Genomic DNA, 27,396 nt, shown 5'->3' with positions numbered 1-27,396 from the left:
GGATTAGAACTCGGGTCCTCCTGACTCCCAAGCCCATGCTCTATCCATTAGGCCACACTGATTCTTAAGCACTTAGTACAGTGCTCTGTACACAGGAAGTGCTCAATAAATACCTGTAATTAGGATGATCATTTTCACTGGATGTTTCTCCGTGGGGTAGGAAAAACCGACATCCAAAACTGCATCTTCTCATCATGGTATTTGTTAAGTGCTTACTATGTGTCCATCGCTGGGGTAGATACAGGTAACCAGTTGGAACACAGTCCCTCTCCCCATGGGGTTTGCAGTCCAATCAATCAATCAATCGTATTTATTGAGCGCTTACTGTGTGCAGAGCACTGTACTAAGTGCTTGGGAAGTACAAGTTGGCAACATATAGAGACAGTCCCTACCCAACAGTGGGCTCACAGTCTAAAAGGGGGAGACAGAGAACAAAACCAAACATACTAACAAAATAAAATAAATAGAATAGATATGTACAAGCAAAATAAATAAATAAATAAATAGAGTAATAAATATGTACAAACATATATACGTATATACAGGTGCTGTGGGGAAGGGAAGGAGGTAAGATGGGGGGAACAGTCCAAGAACAGAGTCACACAGCAGGCAACTGGTAAAGCCACTGTTGAGCCTGGGAGTGTGCATAAAATCCTTCAGAGAGAAGAAACATTAAGTAGTGAGAGGTTGGCTACCAAGATCAAATAGGTCTGAGGTGGCACAAAATGAAGTGGGGTCGGGGAAACTTTTCAGGCCTGCAACTCAAAATTGCACCTCTTTCTGGGGTAGTTTCAGGTCTGAGGAGGAACCTTGATTCCATCGTGCAGTACAGATGACAGAGAGAGGGTGTTAGGCAACCCTTCTGTGGGGAAAATAAACCTAGCAAAGTGTTCTCTGACCCAGGTTCTTTCTCCATGACCTGATGTAATTGGGCTCAAGATGTTGAAAGGATGGAATGCGGACCAGGGTTCCTTCACAGTGGCTTTGGGTGCTTGTCTGGAACATCCCGGAATGGTAGGTTTCAGTTATTTTAATCTTTATTACAGGGCTTGGGTCGTACGGTCAGGGAGTTCGGGGAGGGGAAAATAACTTCAAGGTCATTCGGTCAGTTGAAAACGGATTGAATTTTTCCCAAATGTTTGGAAGTGTCTGAAGGTCACTGGAAGTTTGAGCTGCTGTTTTCCTCCCAGGATGTCAGGTGGTTTAAGGCATGGTATTGAGGGCTGGCCTCTTTTTAGGAATGTCTAGGGGAAGTCCTCTGGAACAAGCCAGCTGTTGCCAGTGCTTTGTTGTTTTTATAAAATAAAAATAAGTTCTGCTTTATGTTTTCATGCCAGCAGGGTTATCACAATGATGGATAAAAGTGAGGTGAGGGGGGATTAAAAGAAATGAGTCACAAGGCATCTTTTTGCCCTTGGAATCTGTTGCCATCAAGTCAATCAAATATTAAATGTCTGTGGAAAGCCCTCTATTTAACGTTTGGAAGAGTATGGTAGAATTAGTAGGTATGACTCCTGTCCTCATGGGTTTTATGAGCCCATTGTTGGGTAGGGATTGTCTCTGTTGCCGAATTTTACTTTCCAAGCGCTTAGTACAGTGCTCTGCACACGGTAAGTGCTCAATAAATACGATTGAATGAATGAATGAATAATCTAGCAGGGGCAACAGACATGACCAAGTAAGTAGAGCCCAGGAATCAGAAGAACCTGGCTCTACCACTTGTTTTCTATGTGACCCTGGGTAAGTCATTGAACTTCTCTGTGCCTCATTTACCGCATCTGTAAAATGGGGATTAAGACTGTTAGCCCCATGTGGAACATGGACTAATTAGCTTGAATCCACCCCAGCACCTTGCACATAGTAAGGACTTAACAAATACCATTAAAAAAAACAACCCAAAACAGTAAAATACATTACGGAAGGCAGCATGGCTTAGTGGAAAGAGCACAGGCTTGGGAGTCAGAGCTAGTGGGTTCTAATTCTGGCTCCTCCACTTGTCACTGTACTGGTATTTACTGAGCACAGAGCACAGTATTTAGCTTCTGGTAGAGACAAAACAACAGAGTTGATAGCCATTCATTCATTCAATCGTATTTATTGAGCGCTTAATGTGTGCGGAGCACTGTACTAAGCACTTGGGAAGTACAAGTTGGCAACATATCGAGACAGTCCCTACCCAACAGTGGGCTCACAGTCTAGAAGGGGAAGACAGAGAACAAAACAAAACATATTAACAAAATAAAATAAATAGAATAAATATGTACAAATAAAATAAATAGAGTAATAAATACGTACAAACATATATACATATATACAGGTGCTGTGGGGAGGAGAAGGAGGTAAGGCGGGGGGGATAGGGAGGGGGAGGAGGGGGAGAGGAAGGAGGGGGCTCAGTCTGGGAAGGCCTCCTGGAGGAGGTGAGCTCTCAGTAGGACCTTGAAGGGAGGAAGAGAGCTAGCTTGGCAGATGTGCGGAGGGAGGGCATTCCAGGCCAGGGGGATGACGTGGGCTGGGGCTCGATGGCGGGACAGGCGAGAACGAGGTACAGTGAGGAGGTGAGTGGCAGAGGAGCGGCGGGTGTGGGCTGGGCTGGAGAAGAAGTGAGGTGAGGTAGGAGGGGGCGAGGTGATGGACAGCCTTGAAGCTGAGGGTGAGGAGTTTTTGCCTGATGCGTAGGTTGAGTGGTAGCCACTGGAGGTTTTTGAGAAGGGGAGTAACATGTCCAGAGCGTTTCTGCACAAAGACGATCTGGGCAGCGGCGTGAAGTATAGATTGAAGTGGGGAGAGACAGGAGGATGGGAGATCAGAGAGGAGGCTGATGCAGTAATCCAGTTGAGATAGGATGAGAGATTGAATGAGCAGGGTAGCGGTTTGGATGGAGAGGAAAGGGCGGATCTTGGCGATGTTGCGGAGCTGAGACCGGCAGGTTTTGGTGACGGATTGGATGTGAGGGGTGAACGAGAGAGCGTAGTCGAGGATGACACCAAGTTTGCGGGCTTGTGAGATGGGAAGGATGGTAGTGCCGTCAACAGTGATGGAAAAGTCAGGGAGAGGGCAGGGTTTGGGAGGGAAGATAAGGAGTTCAGTCTTCGACATGTTGAGTTTTAGATGACGGGCAGACATCCAGATGGAGATGTCCTGAAGGCAGAGGAGATACGAGCCTGGAGGGAGGGAGAGAGAGCAGGGGCAGAGATGTAGATTTGGGTGTCATCAGCATAGAGATGTTAGTTGAATTCGCGGGAGCGAATGAGTTCACCAAGGGAGTGAGTGTAGATAGAGAACAGAAGGGGACCGAGAACTGACCCTTGAGGAGCCCCTACAGTATGGGGATGGGAGGGGGAGGAGGAGCCCGCAAAAGAGACTGAGAATGAACGGCTGGAGAGATAAGAGGAGAACCAGGAGAGTACAGAGTCTGTGAAGCCAAGGTTGGATAGCGTGTTGAGGAGAAGCGGGTGGTCCACAGTGTCGAAGGCAGCTGAAAGGTCGAGGAGGATTAGGATAGAGTAGGAGCCGTTGGATTCGGCAAGCAGGAGGTCATTGGTGACCTATTGGAGTCCTATTGATTCCCAAGTACATAGGTTTCTGTAAGTACATAGATAGGTATGAAGATTTCCTTCTCTCCCTCTAAGGACTGTATGGTAAATTTCATTTACGAATCCTCATTCGGACTTCAGGACGCTAAGTAATTTGAAGCCTATTTTGCAACTGAGAAATAGAGGCCCAAGGTCTCATACCTTCACTGGGTCAGAGCCAGGATTGGACTTCTTAGCGCTCTCGTTGCCAAAGGGCTGCTCAGTCCGAGCTCCAGAGCTCCATTTAGCAATGTAAGAATTGCTAAACTTGTAAGATGATTCTTTGACTTAGCTGGCATTCAGACTAGTGGATTTTTTTTTTTAAAGAATATTGTAATCCTGTCATCCCTATTTCAGTCACTGGCCTCTCTTCTTCATTGTAGAGTCACTGAATGCTCTTGGTCTTGACTCTCCTCCTGATTCTTGCATGGTTTGGGTCGAGCGCCATGGCCGACTTGAAGCCTCCTACCGCGAGTGAGCCCGAAGTCCCACCCCAAGAGCCTTCTCGGGACCCAGTGGATAAAGGGGACCCGGAAACGGCTCAAGCTCAGCAAACCTCGGAGGCGAATGAGCCCCCTTCGAGGCCGAACCAAGCCACACCGGACCCTGGCCGGGCCTCCCAAAACCTCGGGCATCTGGTGACTCGTCCGCCGCACCAGAGACCCTCCAACAATCCTCCCGTCCAGGATGCGATGTCAGCGGCGACGGCGGCCGACCATCGGGCCAACGGTTTGGAAGGGTCTCCCGCTCCGGACCTCCTGTCGCCCTCCGGCTCCCAGGCCAAGAGGGTCAGGCCCCTGTCCAAGGAAGACCAGAAGCAGGCCCGGATCAAAAAGCAGCTGATGACCAAGTTCATCCTGGGCTCTTTCGACGACAACTCTTCTGACGACGAGGCCGTTGCCATGGCGTTCAAGGCCTGCTCCAGGAGGAGCAGTCGCTCGAGCTTTGGCTCCTCGTCTTTTGAGAACTCCTCTCTTCTGGGCCTGACGAGATCCGAATCCACCCCGATTATGAGGTAACGTTGCTTTCCGTTTACTCAACTTACCTAGGGAGCGAGTAGGTCCGGAACGCGGAATGGGTCGAAGCCCCTCCGAGGGGATTCTTGGCCCCATTGCCCTGTTTTTCCACGACTCGAATGAGCTCTGGCTGCTTATCACGAGGACCAGAAGTATAGATTTCAGGGCTCTGTTGAACAATCAAATTGAAAACCTCTCATTGTTAAGGTTGGGCCTTTTACCAGCTTCTTGTGGCTTTTATTGTTGCATTTTTTTGACTGGCATCTGTTATACGCTTACTACGTACCAGGTATTGTACTGAGAGCTTGGGTAGATACAAGTTTATCAGGTTGGACACAGTCCATGTCCCACACGGGGCTCACAGCCTTAATCCCCGTTTTATACATGAGGTAACCGAGGCACAGGAAAGTGAAGTGACTTAATAATAATGATGCTTGTATTTGTTACATGCTTACTATGTGCCAGGCACTGTACTAAGCTCAGGGGTGGATACAAGCAATAAGGTTGGACCCACTCCCTGTTCCACATAGGGCTCACAGTTTAATCCCCATTTAATATTTGAAGGCACCGAGTCCCAGAGAAGTGAAGTGACTTGCCGAGGTCACACAGCAGACAAATGGCGGAGCTGGGATTAGAAGACTCATCCAAGGTCGCACAGCAGACAAGTGGCAAAGTCAAGATGGGAACCCAGGTCCCAGGCCCATGCTCTATCCATTAGGCCACGCTGCTTGTCTGTTGTATGAATCTGTGACTGTATACTGTACTTCCCAAGCGCTTAGTACAGTGCTCTGCACACAGTAAGTGCCCAATAAATACAATTGAATGAATGAATGCTATTCAAGGACTTATTCCTTTATGGAACTGTCTTCCCTTCCTCTTCTATCTGTATACTCTTTTATGTCTGTCACCGCCATTAGAGTGCAATCTCGCGAAGGCAGGGATTGGGTCTTATAGCTCTGTTGTACTCTCTAGAGACCTTAGTACAGTGCTCTGCATGCAATAAACTGTAATAATAATAAAAAGGGTATGTTTAACCTCTGAGGTTGTCCCTTGAGTGAGCAGTGGAGTAGCTAGGCTCTGAGACCCTGATTTAGGCCTCAGTTAACGGCTCCCCTCTGTTCCTCCCTCCATCTTTGAGAGAAGCCACACGGCGTCCTCTCACTGTCAGCCCTTTGCTCATGCCTATCCTCCTGCCTTTAACTCACTCCCTTGGCTCATCTGCCAGACCGTGATTTGCCCCATCCCCGGCGCCCTTCTAAATACGATTGGCCGACTGACCTTCTGAAATCACATCTCTTCCAGGAAGCCTTCCCTGACTAATCTCTCATATCCCTCTCCCTGTTCCCACAGACACTGATGACCTTTCCATTTGGGTACCCACCACGTCTTTACATACCTATCTTTAAATTCTGGTGTTTCCCTCTACCTATGATTTATTATAGTGTCTCCCCTACTAGATTGTGAGCTCCCTTAAAGGCAGGCATCGCGTCTACCAAATCTATTGTACTCTCCCAAGTGCTTAATACAGTGCTCTGCACAGAGTAAGCAGCTTGGATAGAGCACGGGCCTGGGAGTCGTCATGTCATGGGTTCTAATCCTGGCCCCGCCACTTGTCTGCTGTGTGACCCCGGGCAAGTCACTTAATAATAATAATAATAATATTGGTATTTGTTAAGCACTTACTATGTGCCAAGCATTGTTCAATGCTCTGGGGTAGATACAGGGTAATCAGGTTGTCCCACATGGGGCTCACGGTTTTAATCCCCATTTTACAGATGAGGTAACTGAAGCCCAGAGAAGTTAAGTGACTTGCCCAAAGTCACACAGCAGATAAGTGGCTGAGCCGGGATTAGAACCCATGACCTCTGACTCCCAAACCCGGGCTCTTTCCACTGAGCCACGCTGCTTCTCACTTCACTTCTCAGTGCCTGTTCCCCCATCTGGAAAATGGGGATTAAGACTGCGAGTCCCACGTGGACTGTGTCCAACCCAATTTGCTTGCATTCCCCCCAAAAATTTAATACAGTGCCTGGCACACAGTAAGCTCTTAACAAATACCCCAGTTATTGTTATTATCATTACTAGTAAACACTCAATAAATAGTATTGATTTTGGTGATCGCTAAGAAGGTCCGGGGGGCAGCGATCTTCATAAGATTTTGTGCTAGCCACTGTGGCTCCTTGAGACAATTGCATTTATGTACCAGCTGATGATGACCCGGCTTTTTTCTTTTTTCTTTCATTTGGTAGCATACCTGTAATCATCAGAACTGGAGGGAGCTGGGGAACGGGGACAGAGTCATGGTGGGGAAGGGCAGGTGGTGGTCCCCTGTTGAATCTGCAAATGTGGAAATCTCTCAAACGGGTAGTCAGTATCCGCCTGGCTGACGTGAAGCCATTAGCTGGAACGGTTTCTCTTCTTCCTCAACGTTACGAGCAGCATGATAGAGCACCGGCCTGGGAGTCAAAAGGTCATGGGTTCTAATCCTAGCTCTGCCACTCGTCTGCTGTGTGGCCTTGGGTAAGTCACTTCACTTCTCTGGACCTCAGTGACTTCACCTGGAAAATGGGGATTAAGACTTTGAGCCCCATGTGGGACAAGGGACTATGTCCAACCTGATTTGTTTGTCTCCACCCCAGTGCTTAGTACGTGCCTTGTGCACAGTAAGCACTCAACAGATACCACAATTATTATTTTTGCATTTGTATTCTGCTCTTTAATTGCTGCTCATCTGAAATCTTCCTGCTCCCGATTCTTTTTTTCTTCCTCCCTTTCAGTATTTCCCTTCTTATAAGGCCCTCTAGAGCCCTATTAGAGTATCATTTTCCTGACACTGCCAGTAAAGGGAGGGGAGGAAGGAGGTTTGCTGTTATTTAATGGCAAAGTGGACATGATGTGATGTAACATTTTTCTGATCAGGGAGTGAAGTTGTATCGCGAACGAGTTCAAGGCAGGGCTCATTTTCTTTATTTGTGCTTCTAACAAATACCCTGAAAAAGCTTTCCGCTACTAAGTGCTTGGGACGTACAAGTTGGCAACAGAGACAGTCCCTACCCAACAACGGGCTCACAGTCTAGAAGGGGGAGACAGGCAACAAAACAAACCATTTAGACAGGTGTCAAAATGGTCAGAACAAATAGAATTATAGCTATATGCACATCATTAACAAATAGAATAGTGAATATGTATAAGTAAAATAGAGTAGTAAATCTGTACAAATATATACAAGTGCTGTGGGGAGGGGAAGGAGGTAGGGCAGAGGGGGGGATGGGGAGGAGAGGGAAAAAGGGGGCTCAGTGTGGGAAGGCCTCCTGGAGGAGGTGAGCATTCCTCACAGTGCTAGAGGGACGTGGAGGTTAAATACTGGGGGTGGGGGAGAAGGGCCCAAAAGACCATTGTGGGGCCCAGCGAGGGTAAGGGATGCTAGAAGGTAGAAGCAGCGTGGCTCAGTGGAAAGAGCACGGGCTTTGGAGTCAGAGGTTATGGGTTCAAATCCGGGCTCTGCCACTTGTCAGCTGTGTGACTTTGGGCAAGTCATTTCACTTCTCTGAGCCTCAGTTACCTCATCTGGAAAATGGGGATTAATGCCCCCCGTGGGACAACCTGATCACCTTGTAACCTCCGCAGCGCTTAGAACAGTGCTTTGCACATAGTAAGCACTTAATAAAATGCCATCATTATTAGTATTAGAAATACGGGCAAAAATCAAAATCTTGGGAAGCGGGAGGACGGTCAAACTGGCCAAAGTCATTGATTTAACCTTAGCGTGGCCTAGTGGATAGAGCCCCGGCCTGGGAGTCAGAAGGACTTGGGTTCTAATCCTGACTCTGCCACTGAGGCAAGTCATATCACTTCCTCTGTGCCCGTTACCTAATCTGTAAAGTGGGTATAATAATAATAATGATGGCATTTGTTAAGCGCTTACTATGTGCAAAGCACTGTTCTAAGCGCCAAAAGGAAATCAGGTTGTCCCACGTGGGGCTTACAGTTTCCATCCCCATTTTACAGATGAGGTAACTGAGGCACAGAGAAGTTAAGTGACTTGCCCAAAGTCACACAGCTGACAAGTGGAGGAGCCGGGATTATCTGACTCCCAAGCCCAGGCTCTTGCCACTAACCACACTGCTTCTCTAGTTATGACTGTGAGCCCCAGGTGGGACAGGAACTGTGTCCAACCTGATTTGTTTTTATCCACCCCAGCACTTAGTACAGTGCCTGACACAAAGTAAGCACTTGAGTACCACAGTTCTCTTCTCTCATCCCAGTCAGAAAAGCAGGATTTTCAATATGCATCCAATGTGAGCTGGCTCAGGGCCACTCCACTCTGACTTTCCATGAACTATTTCCTTTATTGTACTTTCCCAAGCACTTAGTGCAGTGCTCTGCGAACAGGGAGTGCTCAGTAAATACTTCCTAATTGATTGGGTTTTTTTCCTAATGGTATTTGTTTGGCACTTACTCTGTGTCAAGCATCATACTAAGCTCTGGGGCAGATCCAAGTTAATTAGGGCTGACACAGTCCCTGTTTCACTGGGGGGCTCACAGCTTAAGTAGGAGAACCCTCCTTTGAATAGCTTCTGATGGGTCTGATTCATCTTTCTGAGAGGTTCGTAAAACATTGGTTTATTCTACAAACGTACCGACTTGGCACAAGAGTGGAATGAAACGATTAGAGTAGAAGGCTGGGAGAGGTGGAACTAACCCCATCAACTCTTCGTTCAGTCATCTTTATTGAGCGCTTACTGTGTGCAGAACATTGTACTAGGCACTTGGGAGAGTACAATATGACAATAAACGGACATGTTCCATGCTCACAACGAGGAGGGGAGACAGACATTAATATAAATAAATGAATTACAGATATGTACATAAGTGTTGGGGCTGGGAGGGGGAAAGAACAAAGGGAGCAAGTCAGGGCGATGCAGAAAGGATTGGGAGAAGAGGAAAGGAGGGATCGGTCTGGGAAGGCCTCTTGGAGGAGATGTACCTTCTTGAGGCTTTGAAGGAGGAGAGAGTAATTGTCTTATTTCTATATCACTCTTCCTAGGTTTTGGGAGACCTTGGATAAGAATCTCATTTCACTTTAATTGTACATCTCTGAAAACTGGACTGTGATCATGTTTTGGGAGGTTTAATTCAGCCAGGGTTAAGTGCTTTGAGAATCTCAAGGGGAAAGGGCCTTGCAGTTCATAAACTGTTAAATTATTTAGTGGAAATAATATTCCTTTCTTTGCGGGCTGGACGGGGAAGCAGTATGGCCTAGTGGAAGGAACACTGTCCTGGGAGTCAGAGGATGTGGGTTCTAATTTTGGCTTTGTCACTCATCTGCCTTGTGACCTTGGCCAAATCACTTCACTTCTCTGCGCCTCAGATACCTCATCTGTAAAATATTCTCCCTCTTACTTAGACTGTGAGCCCCATGTGGGGCGGGGACTGTGTCCAAACTTGTATTTACCCAGGACTTAATATAGTGCTTGGAACTGCTGTGTGACCTTGGACAAGTCACTTCACTTCTATGGCCTCATATACCTCATCTATAAAATGGGGATTGAAACTGTGAGCCCCACGTGGGACAGGGACTGTGTCCAACCTGATTTACTTGTATCCACCCCAGTGCTTCGTACAATGCCTGGCACTTAGTAAGCGCTTAACAAATACCAGGATTATTATTATTATAACTACACAAGTGCTTAACAAGTACCTTTTTTTAAAAAAAAAAAGATTTAGCCACTATTGTTAAAAGAGTTTACTTTTTTTCTTTCCTTGAAATCCAGTATTTACTGACCCTGTTTTGTTCCTGGAGGCAGGGGGAGAAATCAATACGATTATTCTGTTCATTTCTTCCAGGGTTACTTTAATATAATTTTCCAGTTGATTTTGGTTAAGAGGTCGCTGCCCCTGACCTAAGGTTTTCCCCCTACACTACCCACAAGTTAAACTTGGGCTCTTACTAAATATGATAAGAAATCTGGTAATGTGAAACTAGAGCTACAGCTGAGCACCAACTGCTTAATAAGATTTCCAAGCTAATATTTATATTGAAATACTGTTGTTGCAAGCTTAAATTCCTTCTCCCTCCCCCAATTGTGAAAATGGATCATTTTGTGGATGTTGTTGGAAAAGAGGCAATTTATTCTTCTTCCAAGTAAAAAGAAATGCCCCTCCAAATCCAAGTGTTCATTTAGCCGTACGAAAGAATCAGATGCAGGTGAAGATGGAGGGTGTCTTTGTATTGGCGGGGGTGCTACAGGAAAAGCAGCGTGGCTTAGTGGAAAGAGCGTGGGCTTGGGAGTCAGAGGTCATGGGTTCTAATACCGCTTCTGCCACTTGTCAGCTGTGGGACTTTGGGCAAGTAACTTCATTTCTCCGGCCCTCAGTTCCCTCATCTGTAAAATGGGGATGAAGTCTGTGAGCCCCACATAGAACACCCTGATTACCTTGTATCTACCCCTGCGACTTGAACAGTGCTTGACACATAGTAAGTGCTTAACAAATGCCATCATTATTATTAATTTAATTAACTGCTCCCTCTGAATTCCCCTATTGTATTGGAGTCTTGGCTGCTTCACCAAATCATAAAGTCCTGGGGTTTGGTGGCTGGTAGTTCATTTAAAATACTAAAATTGCATTCCTGAAGGGAATTCTAGACTGTGAGCCCACTGTTGGGTAGGGACTGTCTCTGTATGTTACCAACTTGTGCTTCCCAAGTGCTTAGTACAGTGCTCTGCACACAGTAAGCGCTCAATAAATACGATTGATTGATTGGGCAAGCGGCTCCTTTCTGGTTTCAAAATCTCCAGACTTCCTGAAAGGCTTCTTGTCTTAACTGAATTCTTCCCCTCCCCATCCCCCTTTTGAGATTTTTTTCCAATTGCTCATTGGGCTATATTGTTTCTCCAGTGGAAAAGGAGTGGGACCTATTGATTCCAGATGAGTCAGAATGATCCTTAAGAGTTTTGGGATCACAAGCGAGCTTTCCTCCTTTAAGGAGGATCTAACGGAAAGGGAATTTATGCAATTGAATGCAATTATGCAGTTGAAAAATTCTCTGGCCCCGTCTACTGGGGGAAAGGCATTCTGTAAATTAAGCAGCTCAGCGAACAGCAGGTGTTAGGCAGATTTTATCTTTGTCCACTTGTCATTTTAAAAATCCAGGATTTGGGGAAGGGCGAGGGGAGGGGGCTTGTTTTGGGAAGTGGAGTCTGAGGCCTGCTCCCCTTTGGTTTCTGGTTTTGAGAGAAGCCAGTGAAAGCAGCTCAAGGTCACTTAAGGAGAGTTTCTAATCCGGGCCACAGGGAGCTGCTGCAGAGTGTGTTGTTGCGACTGGCGCAGCCTCCGGGAGCCAGCCGGACCTCAGTCCGGCCGGCGGGGGACAAAAGAGGAGGCCGGACCTTGGAGCAGATAGAGGGCCCACTTGGACGCTGCTGACATTTCAGAAAGTGAGAGGAAGCTGCCAGGGAGGAGGAGCGGGGGCCTGGGCTCCCCGCATGGCAGGGAGGAGATGTGTAAGGAGCAGTTGAAGTTTCTCCTTGGCTGGAAGCGTTCCCTGCCATGCTGCTTCCTCGGGGCACGGGGGTCCCCCCGAGAGGTGAGTGAGAGGGCTGGGCCCCGATGGGAGCCGGCAGACCGGAGACATGAGCCCTGCCAAGGGCAAGCTCTGCTTTCCTGACTGCAAAGTGAAGTAAGTAGCCGGGATCGGGGGGTTTTCTGGTGGGGATGGGGTGTGTGTGGGTGTGGGTGTGTTTTGGGTTCCCGTTTTCATGCCTTTCAGGCCCATCCCAATGCATCCACTGGAAACTCGTTTTTATTGGCTAGAGATGAGGCAGGGCCCTAGATCTGAACAAAATCCAAACATTACAACAGCTGGGAGCTGCCAATTTTTTTTTTTTTAAGAAAGAGATTGGGAGAAGCAGTGAGTTATTCAGGAATACAGCGGTGCTTGTTTTGTTTTCTTTTTTTCCCCTTACTCATTCCTCTGACGGGAAGGCGATCGCTAACAAAGGGCAAGCTGATTTTTAAGGCAAAGTGAAGAGCTAGGTAAACTTGAATGTGTATACAGTACTCCAACCTCCAAAGGTCATTTTTTAAGCATTTTATGAGATTTGATAAGTGCCTATTATGTACCAGGCACTGTACTAAGCACTGGGATAGATATGTTAATCAAATTAGAGCCAATTCATTCCCACATGGGGCTCACAGTCTTTATCCCCGTTTCACAGATGAGGGAACTGAGGCCCAGGGAATTGAAGCATCCTGCCCAAGGTCACACAGCAGACAAGCGGCAGAACTGGGATTAGAACCCAGGTCCTCTGACCAGGCTCTATCTGCTTGGTGAAGCTGCTTCTCATTTAACATGAAAACTGCTTAAGTGCCTGGAGCTGTTTGTAGGATTTTTTTTTCTTTTTATGTTGGTTAAACGCTTACTATGTGTCAAGCACTGTTCCAAGTGCTGAGGTAAATATAAGTAAATAAGGTGGGAAGGGGGAGACCTGGGCTCGGCGAGCTGCAATGACCCTAGGGCTGAAGGTGAGCCTTAGGACATTCCGTTTCTCTCGTATCATGCCTGACTAAAAGAGAATAGTAATTTGGTGGTATTCATTATGTGCCAAGCACTGTGCTGAGTGCTGGGGTCGATGCAAGGTGATCAGATGGGACACCGCCCCCATCCCACATGAGGATCGGAGTCCAACAGTGTGGGAGAGCAGATGTTTTATTCCCTGTTTTACAGATGAGGAAACTGAGGCCCAGAGAAGTTAAGCAACTTACATATGATTGAATGAATGAAGAAGAACACACAGCAGGCTAGTGGCAGAGTTGGGATTAGGACCTGGGTCTCTTGACTTCCAGTCCTGGATAACTTTAAAACTGTAAAGCAGCTTCTAAGGGTCTTTTCCTCACTAGACCCCACTCGATGTTCTTGGGTCTTTGCATGCACTGTAAAATGTAATGCTTATTCATTTGTGTCACATGTATTTCTCTCCTCATTTCATTTGAAACTGAGAGGACAGGAATCATGGGGAAGAACTGTTGCCTAGCGGAAAAAACATGGGCCTGGAAGTTAGAGAATCGAAGTTCTAATACTGATTCTGCCACTTAGGTGACTTGAACAAGCCACTCAACTTCTCTGTGCCTCAGTGACCTCATCTGTAAAATGGGGCTTAAGACTGTGAGCCCCAAGTGGGACAATCCAATTACCTTGTATTTACCCCAGTGCTTAGAATAGTGCTTGGCACATAGTGAGCACAAATACCATAATGATTATTTATTACTTGTTTGTTGTGTCACCTTGGGTTAGTCACTTCACTTTTCTGTGCTTCACTTCCCTCATTTGTAATCCCTGTTCTCCCTCCTCCTTACACTATGAACCCTATGTGGGACAGGGACCGTGTCCGACCTGATTATTTTGTATCTTCTCCAGCGCTTAGAACAGTGCTTGCCACATAGTAAGCGCTAAACAAATACAATAAAAAAGACCCAGCACCACTTATTATGTTATTAAGTCCATTCCCTGTGCCAAACACTTTACTGAACACTGGGATAGATACAAGAGAATCAGATCAGACACAATCTCTGTTCCACACAGGGCTCACTACCTAAGAGGTAGGTAGAGCAGTTTTTTTTATCACCAATTTCCAGAGGAGGAAACTGAGGCACAGAGAGGTGAAGTGACTTGCCCAAGGTCCCACAGCAGGCCAGTGGCGGAGCCGGGATTAGAACCCGTGTTTTCTGACTCCCAAACCGATGGTTTTTCCTCTATAAAATGCTGCCTCCTGCTTGCAAAGAGGAGCTTACTGCCTTTTGATTTTTGCCCCATTAATATAAGGTATAAGTCTATCTAATTCTCATTTATTTCCTTGGGGTAGTTTAGTGTCTGCCTACACTATGGATATTGAAATATCTCTTGTTCCCTCCTCACTACTAATCCCAAAGCCTTCTCAAGGCGGGTGAGGATATTAGGTTATTATACTCCAGGGATTTAACATCTGAGGCATATTAACTCTCTTGCAGTTGGTTGTTGTAGCCGACACCTTCACAGAGCACTTTAGACAAGCTCCTTGCAGAATACTGAACCGATAGCCAGACTTCAGCCAAAAGTCATAGAAGGCAGATGTCATTTCTGAGCACTTAAAAACGTCCAAGAGTTGCCTGTTCCTAGTAGTAGAGGTGGATGATATGGACTTCAGAGGAAGGGAAAGAGAGGGATGTGGGAGGTGGAATGATGTAAAAGCGGCATTGAATGGTTTAGTACAGTGCTCTGCACACAGTAAGCACTCAATAAATACGATTGATTGATTGATTGAGAAGGAAGCCAGCTCCCCTTCCTTTCCCACTGATTCCGGGGGGAGTGAGAGACGATGAGAGCAGCAGAGAGATCGTGTCGTCGGGAGAGAGCCAGGTCTCAGTGATGGCGAGGAGGAGCAGTGACAGGGTCAGGAACAGGTCAAGGGTGAAGGGAAGGTTCTCCTGATGCAGTGGGGCTTCCACAGACCACCCTTAGCTGAGGCTGCGTATTGGTGGGGGAGAGCTGGAGGAGGGGGTGGTATGAAGGGGTTGGATGAGAGTGAGCCGAGGGGGGCAAGTGTCGGGGTTTGCTGGGCAAGAGGGACAGGGTGACCGGCGGGGGGTTTCTGGACAAAAGGGACAGGGCGATGAGAGGGAGGGGACTGAGAGGACAAGGGGAGGCCAGGACATTCAAGAGTGAAAATCTGGAGTTGCAGCATCTGTTCTTTTTTTTAATGGTATTTAAGTGCTTACTGTGTATGAAACACTGTACCAAGCACTGGGGTAGATACAAGATAATCAAGTTGGACACACAGCCCGTGTTCCACATGGGGATCACGTTCTAAGGAGAATGGGTAATCAGCATGGGATAATGGATAGAGCACAGGCCTGCAAGTCAGAAGGTCGTGGGTTCTAATCCCAGTTCCGCCACTTGTCTGCTCTGTGACCTTAAGCAAGTTACTTCCCTTGCTTTGCTCTTGATGGCCAATAATTTAGTCAGGTCTCCCAGCCCTCTGTGGCTGAGAGAGAGCAGTTCTCTTTCATTTCTACTCACCTATTTCCTTTCCGAGGTACAGTCATTCTGATTTCCTCTTCCACATTTCTTTCCTCATTTGCTTTTATCCACCGCAGTGCTTAGTACAGTTCCTGGCACCCAGTAAGTGCTTAACTACCACAATTATTTTTTTATTATTATTATTGTTTGAAGAGACTCCTTCAAAGGAACTGGGATTTTTCCCTCATTCTCTGTCTTTTTGGTTGTGTCTTCCATTCTCTTACTCGCAGGCCTAGCATGTCAGGACTGCATTTGGTAAAGAGGGGACGAGAACAGAAGAAGCTGGAACAGCAAAGAGACTTCACCGTCGCCTCTCCCGCCGAGTTTGTGACTCGTTTTGGGGGCAATCGGGTCATTGAGAAGGTACTCGTGTCCCATCGTTAGACGCTTGTGTCAGTGATTGGCGAAGCACGTGGTTTCAGGGCTGTTGCTCAGTCTGGGCTAATTTTGGAATTTTGTTCTCTATTTCTGTCTCTGTCCCCGCCTTGCTCTGTGACCTTGGGCAAATCACTTCACTTGTGTCTCACCTCCTCTGTTTTTGATGATGCCATAATCCACAAGGTTTAGTTTGCAAAGGTCTCTTGAGAGTGTTCTTTGAGAGGAGTCTATCTGCAATCCTCATGTGTATTAGCACGCAAATGTAAGATGATTTATTCTGTTTCCACTACTTGGAAAGAATTTTACATCCGTTTCCCCCAGCTTAGTGTGTGATTTGGGCCGAGGGCAATCTGGAGAGTGTGTTGAGGATAAGTGTGGGAAGAGAGTCTGGAAAGAAAGGGGAGGGAGGAGCTGGGGGTAATAAATCAATCCTAATAATAATAATAATGATGGTAGTTGTTAAGCACTTACTATGTGCCAAGCACCATTCTAAGCCTGGGATAGATACAAGGTTATCAGGTTGTCCCGCATGGGGCTCATAGTCCTAATCCCCATTTTACAGATGAGGTAACTGAGGTCCAGTGAAGTGACTTGCCCAAAGTCACACAGCTGACAAGTGGCAGAGCCGGGTTTAGAACCCACAACCTCTGACTCCCAAGCCCGTGCTCTTTCCTCTAAGCCACGCTGGTACCTACTGAGCCCTTACTGTGTGCAGAGCATGGTAATAGTAATAATTGTGGTATTTAAGTGCTTACTGTGTGGCAAGCACTGTTCTAAGTGCTGGGGTAGATACAAGGTAAACAGGTTGGACACAGTCCTTGTCCCACATGAGGCTCACGGTCTTAATCCCCATTTTCCAGATGAGGTAACTGAGGCCCAGAGTAGTGAATCAATCAATCAATCAATCGTATTTATTGAGCGCTTACTGTGTGCAGAGCACTGTACTAAGCGCTTGGGAAGTACAAGTTGGCAACATGTAGAGACAGTCACTACCCAACAGTGGGCTCACAGTCTAGAAGGGGGAGACAGAGAACAAAACCGAACATACTAACAAAATAAAATAAATAGAATAGATATGTACAAGTAAAACGGGGATTAAAACTGTGAGCCCCCTGTGGGACAACCTGATGACCTTGTAACCTTCCCAGCACTTAGAACAGTGCTTTGCACACAGTAAGCACTTAACAAATACCGTTATTATTATTTTATTGTCTTGGCAACATGAGTGAGGTGGGTTTGGTGTATGTGGGGCCCGTGACGAGACTGAAGTGATATGCCCAAGGTCACACAGCAGACATGCGGCAGAGCCGGAATTAGAACCCACAACCTCTGACTCCCAGGCCCCTGCTCTTTCCACCGGACCATGCTGCTTCTCTTGAAAAAAAAAAAATTGGATGCGTATATTACTAAAGAGTGAATATAGTTCAACAGAGTCGGGGAATTGGTCTGCCCTAGTGGATAGAACACAAGCCTGGGAGTCAGAAGGACCGGGATCGTAATCCCAGCTCCTTGGAGAAGTCACTTGACTTCTTTGGGCCTCAGTTACCTCATCTGGAAAAGGGGGATTGGGACTGTGAGCCCCATGTGGAACAGAGACTGATTAGCTTGTATCTTTGTCAGCGCTTAGTCAATGAATCAGCGGCGGACCCGGAGGCAGGCAGGAGCCCTGGCCGATGGAAACCTCGTGGTGCCCTCCGGGGCAGTGACTGACCCCGGGAGCTTGAGAGAAGGACTCGGGGCCGGACGGCACCGACTAGCTGACTGACCGAGCCTCGGGACCACATTCTACCAATCCCTGCCCGAGGCGGGGAAAATGTAGACTTCTTGGTTTGGCAGCCTAGAGAGATTCCCCACCAAAATACCTCTAGAACGCTGGAGAAGCAGCGTGGCTCAGTGGAAAGAGCCCGGGCTTTGGAGTCAGAGTTCATGCGTTCAAATCCCAGCTCTGCCACTTGTCAGCTATGTGACTTTGGGCAAGTCACTTAACGTCTCTGGGCCTCAGTTCCCTCATCTGTAAAATGGAGATTAAGACTGTGAGCCCCCCGTGGGACAACCCGATCGCCTTGTAACCTCCCCAGCGCTTAGAACAGTGCTTTGCACATAGTAATAAATGCCATTATTATTATTAGAACATTATCATGATTGTGATATTTGAGCGCTCTGTGTGCCAACCACTGGGTTAATAATCATACTGATGACAGCATTTAAGCACTCACTACATGCCAAGCACTGCATTAATAATTATAAAAATAATTATGGTATTTAAGTGCTTACTATGCGCCAGGCACTGTACTAAGCGCTGGGGTAGATACAAGGTAATCGGGTTGGACCCAGTCCCTGTCCCACATAGGGCTCACAGTCTTAGTCCCCATTTTACAGATGAGGTAAATGAGGTTCAGAGAGGTAAAGTGACTTGTCCAGGGTCAGAGTGCAGACAAGTTACATTGTGCACTGGGGTAGACGGAAGCTAACCAGGTTGACGGACCCCCGTCCCACATGCGGTTCACAGTCGAAACGGGGGGAGTGCAGATAATTGAATCTCCACTTTGCATTTTACGTTTCTATTTTACATTCTCCCTCTCCCTTCTGCATTACCCTGACTTGAGAGAGTACAGTACAACATAGTTTGTAGACACGTTCATTGCCCAGATGTTCCAGGATCCGAAAGGCCCTGTGTTCGGGGTAGAGTCGGATTGGTTTTCCGGGTCACTCCAGGGGGCATTCCTGGGAATGGGTGGCCCTGACCTGTGTCCTCCCTCCCCGACTCAGGTCCTCATCGCCAACAATGGCATCGCCGCAGTCAAGTGCATGCGCTCCATCCGCCGATGGGCCTACGAGATGTTTCGCAATGAGCGGGCCATCCGCTTTGTCGTCATGGTAACCCCAGAAGACCTAAAAGCCAACGCAGGTAAAGACCCCACCCCACGCCCATCGAGGCCGAGGGCCAAACCCTTCGGCCCTGAGGCCGACGTTGGCTCTGAGCCCGCGGTTTCCCTTCTTCTCTCCCCTCCTGAATTTCAGAATACATCAAAATGGCCGATCACTATGTGCCCGTCCCCGGCGGACCGAACAACAACAATTATGCCAACGTGGAGCTGATCGTTGATATCTCTAAGAGGATCCCGGTACAGGTAGATGGCCTCCTCCCCCTCCCCTAAGTGTGTGTGCGATGGGCCCTGGGCCGCGATGCCACCTCGGGCCCAGAAGCCTCGATGTCCTGGGAGGCTGGGCTTCCCTTCAGGTGGGTGAGTCAGTTTTTTTGGCAGGCTCAGAAATCCAGAGAGGAAGTGTGTCCATTGAGGTTTGAGGCCCAGTTCTCTGAGAGAAGGTGGAGGCCCAGTGAACTCACGATTCTCTCCTGGTTCTCTTCAACCTGCAGGCGGTGTGGGCCGGCTGGGGACACGCCTCGGAGAACCCCAAACTTCCTGAGCTGCTACACAAAAATGGAATTGCCTTTTTAGGTAGAGAAAACGTGTGTGGGGCGGCGGTGGGGGAGTCGTGTGTGTGTGTGTGTGTGTGTGTGTGTGTGTGTGTGTGTGTAAAGAGAATGGGCTTGGGAGTCAGTGGTCATGGGTTCTAATACCGGCTCCCCCATATGTCTGCTGTGTGACCTTGGGCAAGTCACTTAACTTCTCTGAACCTGTTACCTCGTCTGTAAAATGGGGATTAAAACTGAGCCCCACGTGGGACAACGTGATCACCTTGTATTTAGAACAGTGCTTTACACATAGTAAGCACTTAACAAATGCCATTATTTTTATTATTATTATTGTTATTATTATCATCTAATGCAGGGGTTGACAACCATTTTTAGCTACTACATCCCTGCAGCCTCACAGCTTTACCCATAGTATTCCTTTCCTTCTTCCAACATATTCTCTGTTCACCACAGCACCCCCACACCTCACCTCACTGCTCACACATGCATTTATTTACTCAGTCATATTTATTGAGAGCTTACTTTGTGCAGAGCATTGTACTAAATGCTTGGGAGAGTACAATACAGCAATAAACAGTCACATTCCCTGCCCACAACGGGCTTACAGTCTAGAGTAGGGGAGGCAGGTGAATGGCAGCTTGGCCCCCCTGGATGAGTGTCTTCTTAGCAACCTTCTCCTGCCTCCTCTCCTATCCCCAAGTTTCTCCCAACAAGATGCTCTGAGCTGCTTCCACTCCAACCTCCATGATGCCCTCTCCCTCTCTTTCCTACACAGTATGGCCCACAGTGCCATTTGGGGCACCCTATCCTGAAGAGTGGTGTTATTCCAGACCAATAAAAACTTCTCCCTTCTATTAATCCATAATTGCTTATTGATCATTTCCTGTTTTGTGGTTGAAGGTAAATTTGTGATCGACAGGCACTCGGTTATCCACGATCCTTCCCTTCCCCTTCTTGTCTTTCAGGTCCTCCGAGTGAAGCCATGTGGGCCCTGGGGGATAAAGTGGCTTCCACCATTGTGGCCCAGACCCTTCAGATTCCGACCCTGCCGTGGAGCGGAAGTGGTGAGGGTGGATTCTGAATTCATCCCCTTTGGGGAGCGAAGATGGCGGGGAGACCGAGTCCTCCTTGATAGGGGGGTGGCGGGGCGAGGGGGCGGGGGAGTGGTGTATTTTCAGACTTCAGAGCCCCACTTGTTTCTTTGGTACTAGGAGATATACTGTTGCTGGCCTCTGGTAGAGTGTTTCTTGGTCCTAATCTAGTGAAAAGAGGCCAGGGCTGGCAGTTGGAGAATCTGAGTTCTGATCCCAGCTCTAACCTCAAACTTCTCTGTCCGTTTCCTCATCTGCAAAATGGGATTTAAATACCTTTTTAATGGTATTTGTTAAGCGCATGCTATGTGCTGTGCACTGTGCTAAAAGCTGTGGTACTACAAGGTTGGCAGTGGTCCCTGTCCCACACAGTGCTCTCAGTCTTAATTCTCATTTTAAAGATGAGGCAGTTGAGGCACAGATAAGTTAAGCGACTTTTATTTTTGTGTGTCATTTGTTAAGCACTTCCTAAATGCCAGACTTTGTACTAAGCACTGGGGTAGATACAACCTAATGAGGTTAGACACAGTCCATGTCAGTCACTCATATTTACTGAGCACTTACTGTGTGCAGAGCACTGTGCTAAGTGCTTGGGAAAGTACAATACTACAATAAAAAGACACATTTCTTGCCCACCTTGAGCTTACAAGATATTTACAGAGTAATCAAAATAAATAACTGGGCCAACAGCTGAATAAAGGCCTCAGCATTTAAGTGCTGAGAATGGCTATCAGTAGGTATGTAATTGCTTGAGATGGCTGATGGGATTGGAGGATCTGTGTACCCCAAGAGGTGTCTGATCAGGGCTACGTGAGAGACGTAGATGAGGGCCCGGAGGTAAGGAAGGAAACCTCAGCTTGGCATAGTCTGTCAACCTCTGGGTTTGTTTTTAGGTCAGAAAAATTTTCAAGGTTTCCTCTTCCCCTCTGCATCCAAGCAGCGGAAAAAATCGGGTGCCCCATGTTGATCAAAGCTTCCGAAGGAGGTGGGGGCAGAGGCGTCCGGAAGGCCGAACTTTGGGATGCTGGGAGTAAACAAGGGAGGCATATTGAAGGAGATGGACTTTCAGGAATGCTCAGGATATTGGGAGAGCTGGGCTCTGTTGGATTTGGAGAGGGAGTTCCAAGCTGGGGGAAGAACATGAGCGAGGGGAGAGAGGTGGGAAAATTGAGCGAGTGATGGCTAGAACTTCGGCTTAGGAGGAACGAAGAGAACGGGGTGGGGAGTAGAGGATCAAAAAGAGCATAAATGCAAGGTGAGGTGAGTGGGCGGAGAGCCTTACCAACTCATTTGACCCACTTCTTTCCCTCTCCTCGTTTCTGTGATGGTTATTTTTACCAGTCCATATTCATATTGTCCGTCTTGTCTCCCCCTAGTTATGCATATTGCCATTTTTACCGGTCCATATTCGTATTGTCCATCTCATCTCCCTCCAATTTTGCATAGTTGCCACCCAGATTTACAGTCTGTGCACCCCCAAGTTGGCTGTGGCTCGTTCCTGCTGCTCGGTGAGTAACTCTGGCCTGACCTATGTAGCTGTTGCCCCATAACTCTAGGTTTGTCGGTGGACTGGACTGCCAACGACCTTCAGCAGATGAAGAGGATCAGCGTACCCCAAGAGGTGTACGACCGGGGCTGTGTGAGAGACGTAGATGAAGGCTTGGAGGTAAGAAAGGAAACCTCAGCTGGGCGTAGTTTGGCAAACTTCGGGGTTGGGAAAATGTTCAAGGTTTCCTGTTCCCCTCTGCATTCAGGCAGCAGAAAAAATCGGGTTCCCCGTGATGATCAAAGCTTCCGAAGGAGGCGGAGGCAAAGGCATCAGGAAGGCCGAGAGTGCCGAGGATTTTCCCATTCTCTTCCGACAAGTAAGATATCGTGGCATCCCACGAGGCATTTTGGCTATGTTGGAGCAGACAGTTGGAGAAGCAGCATGGCTTAGTGGATAGAGCACGGGCCTGAGAGTCGGAAGGTCATAGGTTGTAATCCCTGCTCTGCCACTTGTCTCCTGTGTGACCTTAGGCAAGTCACCTCACTTCTCCGGCCCTCAGTTACCTCATATATAAAATGAGGATTGAGACTGTGAGCCCCACATGGGACAGGGACTGTGTCCAACCTGATTAGCTTGTAAGCACCCCAGTGCTTAGTACAGTGCCTGGCATATGGTATAGTATTCCCTCGTTCCCCCTCTCCATCCCCCCATCTTACCTCCTTCCCTTCCCCACAGCACCTGTATATATGTATATATGTTTGTACATATTTATTACTCTATTTATTTTACTTGTACATATCTATTCTATTTTATTTTGTTAGTATGTTTGGTTTTGTTCTCTGTCTCCCCCTTTTAGACTGTGAGCCCACTGTTGGGTAGGGACTGGCTCTATATGTTGCCAACTTGTACTTCCCAAGCGCTTAATACAGTGCTCTGCACACAGTAAGCGCTTAATAAATACGATTGATTGATTGATATAGTAAGCGCTTAACAAACACCACAGTAATTGGTGGAGTGGGGATTAGAACCTAGGTCCTTCCGTTGCCCGGCCTCTAGCCACTAGCCCGCACTGCTTCTCTAATGGAGTTGAGAGGCTCCCCGTGTGTCCTGGGTCCTCTGCCTGGAGGCGTGTTGGCTCGGTCCCCGCTCGCTTGGGAAATGAGTGAACCGCCCTTGGCCCCGGCAGGTGCAGAGCGAGATCCCGGGCTCGCCCGTGTTGATCATGAAGCTGGCCCAGCACGCCCGCCACTTGGAGGTTCAGATTCTGGCCGACCAGTACGGCAACGCCGTGTCCCTCTTCGGCCGAGACTGCTCCATCCAGCGGCGCCATCAGAAGATCATCGAGGAGGCCCCGGCCACCGTCGCCCTCCCGGCCGTATTCGAGTATATGGAGCAGGTAGGCCGTGTGCGTTAATAGTAATGATAATAATAATGGTACTTGTTAAGCGCCTACTATGTGGCAAGCACTGTTCTAAGCGCTGGGGGAGATACGAGGTAATCAGGTTGGAAACAATCCCTGTTGTACATGGGGCTCACGGTCCCAATCCCCATTTTACAGACGAGGTAGCTGAGGCCCAGAGAAGTGAAGTGACTTGCCCAAGGTCACACAGCAGACAAGTGTGAGAGCCGGGATTAGAATCCATGACCTTTGGACTCCCGGGTCCATGCTCTAGCCTCTATACCATGCTGCTCCTCTTGCCCTGATTCCTTCCGCCTTCTCCCAAGGACCCAGGCCGGGAAGCCACACTCCTCCTGATTTGGCTCCAATTCTGCAATTCCCCTGTGTCCCCGACTGCATTATGCTCTGCCTACTGTTTTTTTGTTTTTTGGAGGGTTTCTTTGTTGGTTTTTTTTTTTTTTTTGTGTGTGTGTGTGTGTGTGTGTGTGTTGCTGCACCGTCCATATTTGAGTATATGGAGCAGGTTGACTGTGTGTGGATGTGTGGTGACGGTGGTGATGGTATTTGTTAAACACTTACTATTTGTCAAGCACTGTTCTAAGCTCTGTGGTAGATACAAGATAATCGGGTTGGACACAGTCCCTGTCCCATGTGGGGCTCACAGTCTTCATCCCCATTTTACAGACGAGGTAACTGAGGAATAGAGAAGTGAAGTGTCTTACCCAGGGTCACAGCAGACAAGTCGCAGAGCTGGGATTAGAACCCAGGTCCTTCTGACTCCCAGGCCTGGGGTCTACCATTCCTTCATTCGGTTGTATTCACTGAGCATTTACTGTGTGCAGAGCACTGTAGAGCAGAGAAGGTTGGCTTGGGAGCATGAAGAGAATGTGCTGGGGAGTAGCAGGTGAAACTCGGGAGGCTGGATGGAGAACCTGGATTGTGGCCATATGGGGAGTTTCCATATCTTTACCAAGAAAACTCTGCGGATACACATACCAGAACAACCTCATGACAGAAGATGAGACGTCTGAAGAGGGCACGTCCACAGAGTCACCATGGGTTGGAAATGACTCGATGGCATTTGAAGAAGAAGAAGATGGGGAGTTCCTCTCACCGTATGCCATTTTCCCCAGTCGCTTGACATGTTTAGATTACTTTTTCTCCCCCGTTTTTCCATTTCAGTGTGCTGTCCGCCTGGCCAAAACTGTGGGCTACGTGAGCGCAGGAACCGTGGAGTACCTATACAGCGACAATGGCAGCTTCCACTTCCTGGAGCTTAACCCCCGCCTGCAAGTGGAACACCCTTGCACCGAAATGATTGCGGATGTTAACTTACCAGCCGCCCAACTCCAGGTAGAGCCTTCTCGCCCATCTCCTAATAGTTAATAAATAATAGTACTTGTTAAGCGCTTACTCTGTCAAACACTGTCCTAATCGCTGGGGTAGATACAACCTAATCAGGTTGGATACAGTACCTGTCCCACAAGGGGCTCACAGTCTTAAAACCCCTTTTCCAGATGAGATAACTGAGGTCCAGAGAAGTGAAGTGACTTGCTCAAGGTCTCATAGTAGACAAGGAGCAGAGCCAGAATTAGAACCCAAGTCCTTCTGACTCTCAGGCTCGGGCTCTATCCACTAGGCCACGCTGCTTCTCTGTGATACAAGACTTTTGGACCCAATGTGGGTCCCAAATGGGGTCTACAATATAAGAGGCAGGAAAACAAGCTAGCAGTATTATTCACTGAGCACTTACTGTGTACTAAGCCCTTGGGGAAGTCCAATATAGTAGAGTTGTAGATATGATACCTGCCCACAAGAAGCTTCCAGTCTACAGGGGGAGATAGACATTAAAAGAGATTATGGTCCTGAGAAATATTGAGTATATAAGCACATTTACTTCACTGCTGTGGGGCTGAGGGGAGTATCAAAGTGCTGAGGGGATATATAGCCCAGTGCAAATATCTTATTTTACAGAGGAGGAAACAGAGAGGTGTCATGATTTGCCCAAGGGCACACAGGAGACCAGTGGTAGAGCTAGAATTAGAACCCAAGTTACCTGTCTCCCAAGCCCCTGGTCTTTCCACCAGGCCACCCTCCTCTGTAAGTTTCTTATGTCACAATGGGCAGGAAACACATCTACCAACTCTGTTGTACCGTCCCAAGCACTCAGTACAGTGCTTCAGACACAGTATGTGCTCAACAAATACCATTGATAATGATGCACTACCCTCCTATAAGGTTTTTTTTGGAAGGAAGGGGAGGGAAAGAATTTATCGGAAGATACGAACAGCATTGCTATTATGTGTATTTTCTGGCTCTCGGCTCTGCTGTGGAAAATGAGTCAGCTTGGAAGTTTATGCTGGGCATTTGATAACAAGTCTAAAGCCTTTGCTTTATCTTCATCTTAGATTGCGATGGGGGTGCCGCTCAACAGGCTGAAGGACATCAGAGTATTGTATGGAGAGTTACCCTGGGGGATCTTACCCATCTCCTTTGAAAATCCCACAAATCCTCCAGTCCCTAGAGGCCATGTTATTGCTGCTAGAATCACCAGCGAAAATCCTGATGAGGTAAGTTGGAGAACCACTGTTACTGCTAGAGTTCATAGACTATGTATTTTGTGTGTGTGTGTGTGTGTGTGTGTGTGTGTGTGTACACGACCCCTAAAAGCTTGGAAAATTGGGTGTTTGTAATTGTATACTCTTATACATAAAGTTGTCTCTCGTATTCTAAGACGATGCTGCTGACAGGATGTGTGTGTATAATAATAATGATGGCATTTATTAAGAGCTTACTATGTGCAAAGCACTGTTCTAAGTGCTGGGGGAGATACAAGGTGATCAGGTTGTCCCATATGGGGCTCACAGTCTTAATCCCCATTTTACAGATGAGGGAACTGAGGCTCAGAGAAGTTAAGTGACTTGCCCAAAGTCACACAGCTGACAAGTGGCAGAGCTGGGATTTGAACCCATGACCTCTGACTCCAAAGCCCAGGGTCTTTCCACTGAGCCACACTGCTTCTCTATGTGTGCACCCTTGGGCTCAAGGAGGCTGAAGTGGGACTAACAGCCCCATCCTCTCTGAGCAGACAGTGAGCTTGTCGTTTGCATCTCTGTGGCATTTAATAATAATAGTAATAATAATGGCATTTATTAAGTGCTTACTATGTGCAAAGCACTGTTCTAAGCTCTGGGGGGGTTACAAGGTGATCAGGTTGTCCCACGGGGGGCTCACAGTCTTAACCCCCATTTTACAGATGATGTAACTGAGGCACAGAGAAGTTGTGACTTGCCCACGGTCACACAGCTGACAATTGGCGGAGCCGGGATTTGAACCCATGACCTCTGACTCCAAAGCCCATGCTCTTTCCACTGAGCCACGCTGCTGTTATGCCCAGTAGTGGTTTCGCTCTAGTCTGTTTGGCTCTCTACGTTAAAGCAGCTTCTGCTCCGAAGAGCCATGAGCTGTTGTTGTCTCCCAGCTATCGGGCGTTAGGATGCCCTAAAGCCCAAAGCCAAGCCACATTCATGCCTCAGACTGCTTCCTCTGCCTAGGCTGGGAATACCGACAACAGTCAGAATCCCACTTATTCCAAATCTTACCCCTTGTTGGAGATTTCCCCATGGGGTATCAATGGGTTTTTTCTGGCGATTCCCTTGTTTTCCTAAAATACACTTCCTGTGTCCAGATGCTGGTTTTCCATACCTGTAATTTTGTTCTTTCTGTGAATTGCAGGGATTTAAGCCAAGCTCCGGGACCGTTCAGGAGTTGAATTTTCGCAGCAGTAAGAACGTGTGGGGTTACTTCAGCGTGGCAGCTTCCGGCGGCTTACACGAGTTTGCTGATTCCCAGTTTGGGCACTGCTTCTCCTGGGGAGAGAACCGGGAAGAGGCAATTTCGTTAGTATCCCTATTATAATAATAATGATAATAACGGTATTTCCTCAGCGCTTTCTA

At 47.7% G+C, this 27,396-nt stretch overlaps 1 protein-coding gene across 1 annotated transcript in view; it reads left to right on the top strand.

Moving 5' to 3' along the window:
* Nucleotides 1-27,396, top strand: part of ACACB (acetyl-CoA carboxylase beta) — an 89,615-nt gene that overhangs the window by 7,149 nt on the left and 55,070 nt on the right. The window contains exons 2-14 of the mRNA XM_038762529.1: nt 904-1,014; nt 3,956-4,587; nt 15,875-16,007; nt 18,792-18,930; nt 19,044-19,153; nt 19,402-19,483; nt 20,427-20,525; nt 22,109-22,218; nt 22,307-22,417; nt 23,228-23,437; nt 24,623-24,793; nt 25,849-26,010; nt 27,176-27,339. Of these exons, the coding sequence (XP_038618457.1) occupies nt 3,965-4,587; nt 15,875-16,007; nt 18,792-18,930; nt 19,044-19,153; nt 19,402-19,483; nt 20,427-20,525; nt 22,109-22,218; nt 22,307-22,417; nt 23,228-23,437; nt 24,623-24,793; nt 25,849-26,010; nt 27,176-27,339 (2,114 nt within the window). The 5' untranslated portion in view covers nt 904-1,014; nt 3,956-3,964. The remainder of the gene's footprint in view (nt 1-903; nt 1,015-3,955; nt 4,588-15,874; nt 16,008-18,791; nt 18,931-19,043; nt 19,154-19,401; nt 19,484-20,426; nt 20,526-22,108; nt 22,219-22,306; nt 22,418-23,227; nt 23,438-24,622; nt 24,794-25,848; nt 26,011-27,175; nt 27,340-27,396) is intronic.

The sequence above is a fragment of the Tachyglossus aculeatus genome, chromosome 21 (genome assembly GCF_015852505.1).
Source record: "Tachyglossus aculeatus isolate mTacAcu1 chromosome 21, mTacAcu1.pri, whole genome shotgun sequence".
Taxonomy (NCBI): Eukaryota; Metazoa; Chordata; class Mammalia; order Monotremata; family Tachyglossidae; genus Tachyglossus; species Tachyglossus aculeatus.
The sequence above is the reverse complement of the archived record's forward strand: the minus strand, read 5'-3'. Positions and strand labels throughout refer to the sequence as shown.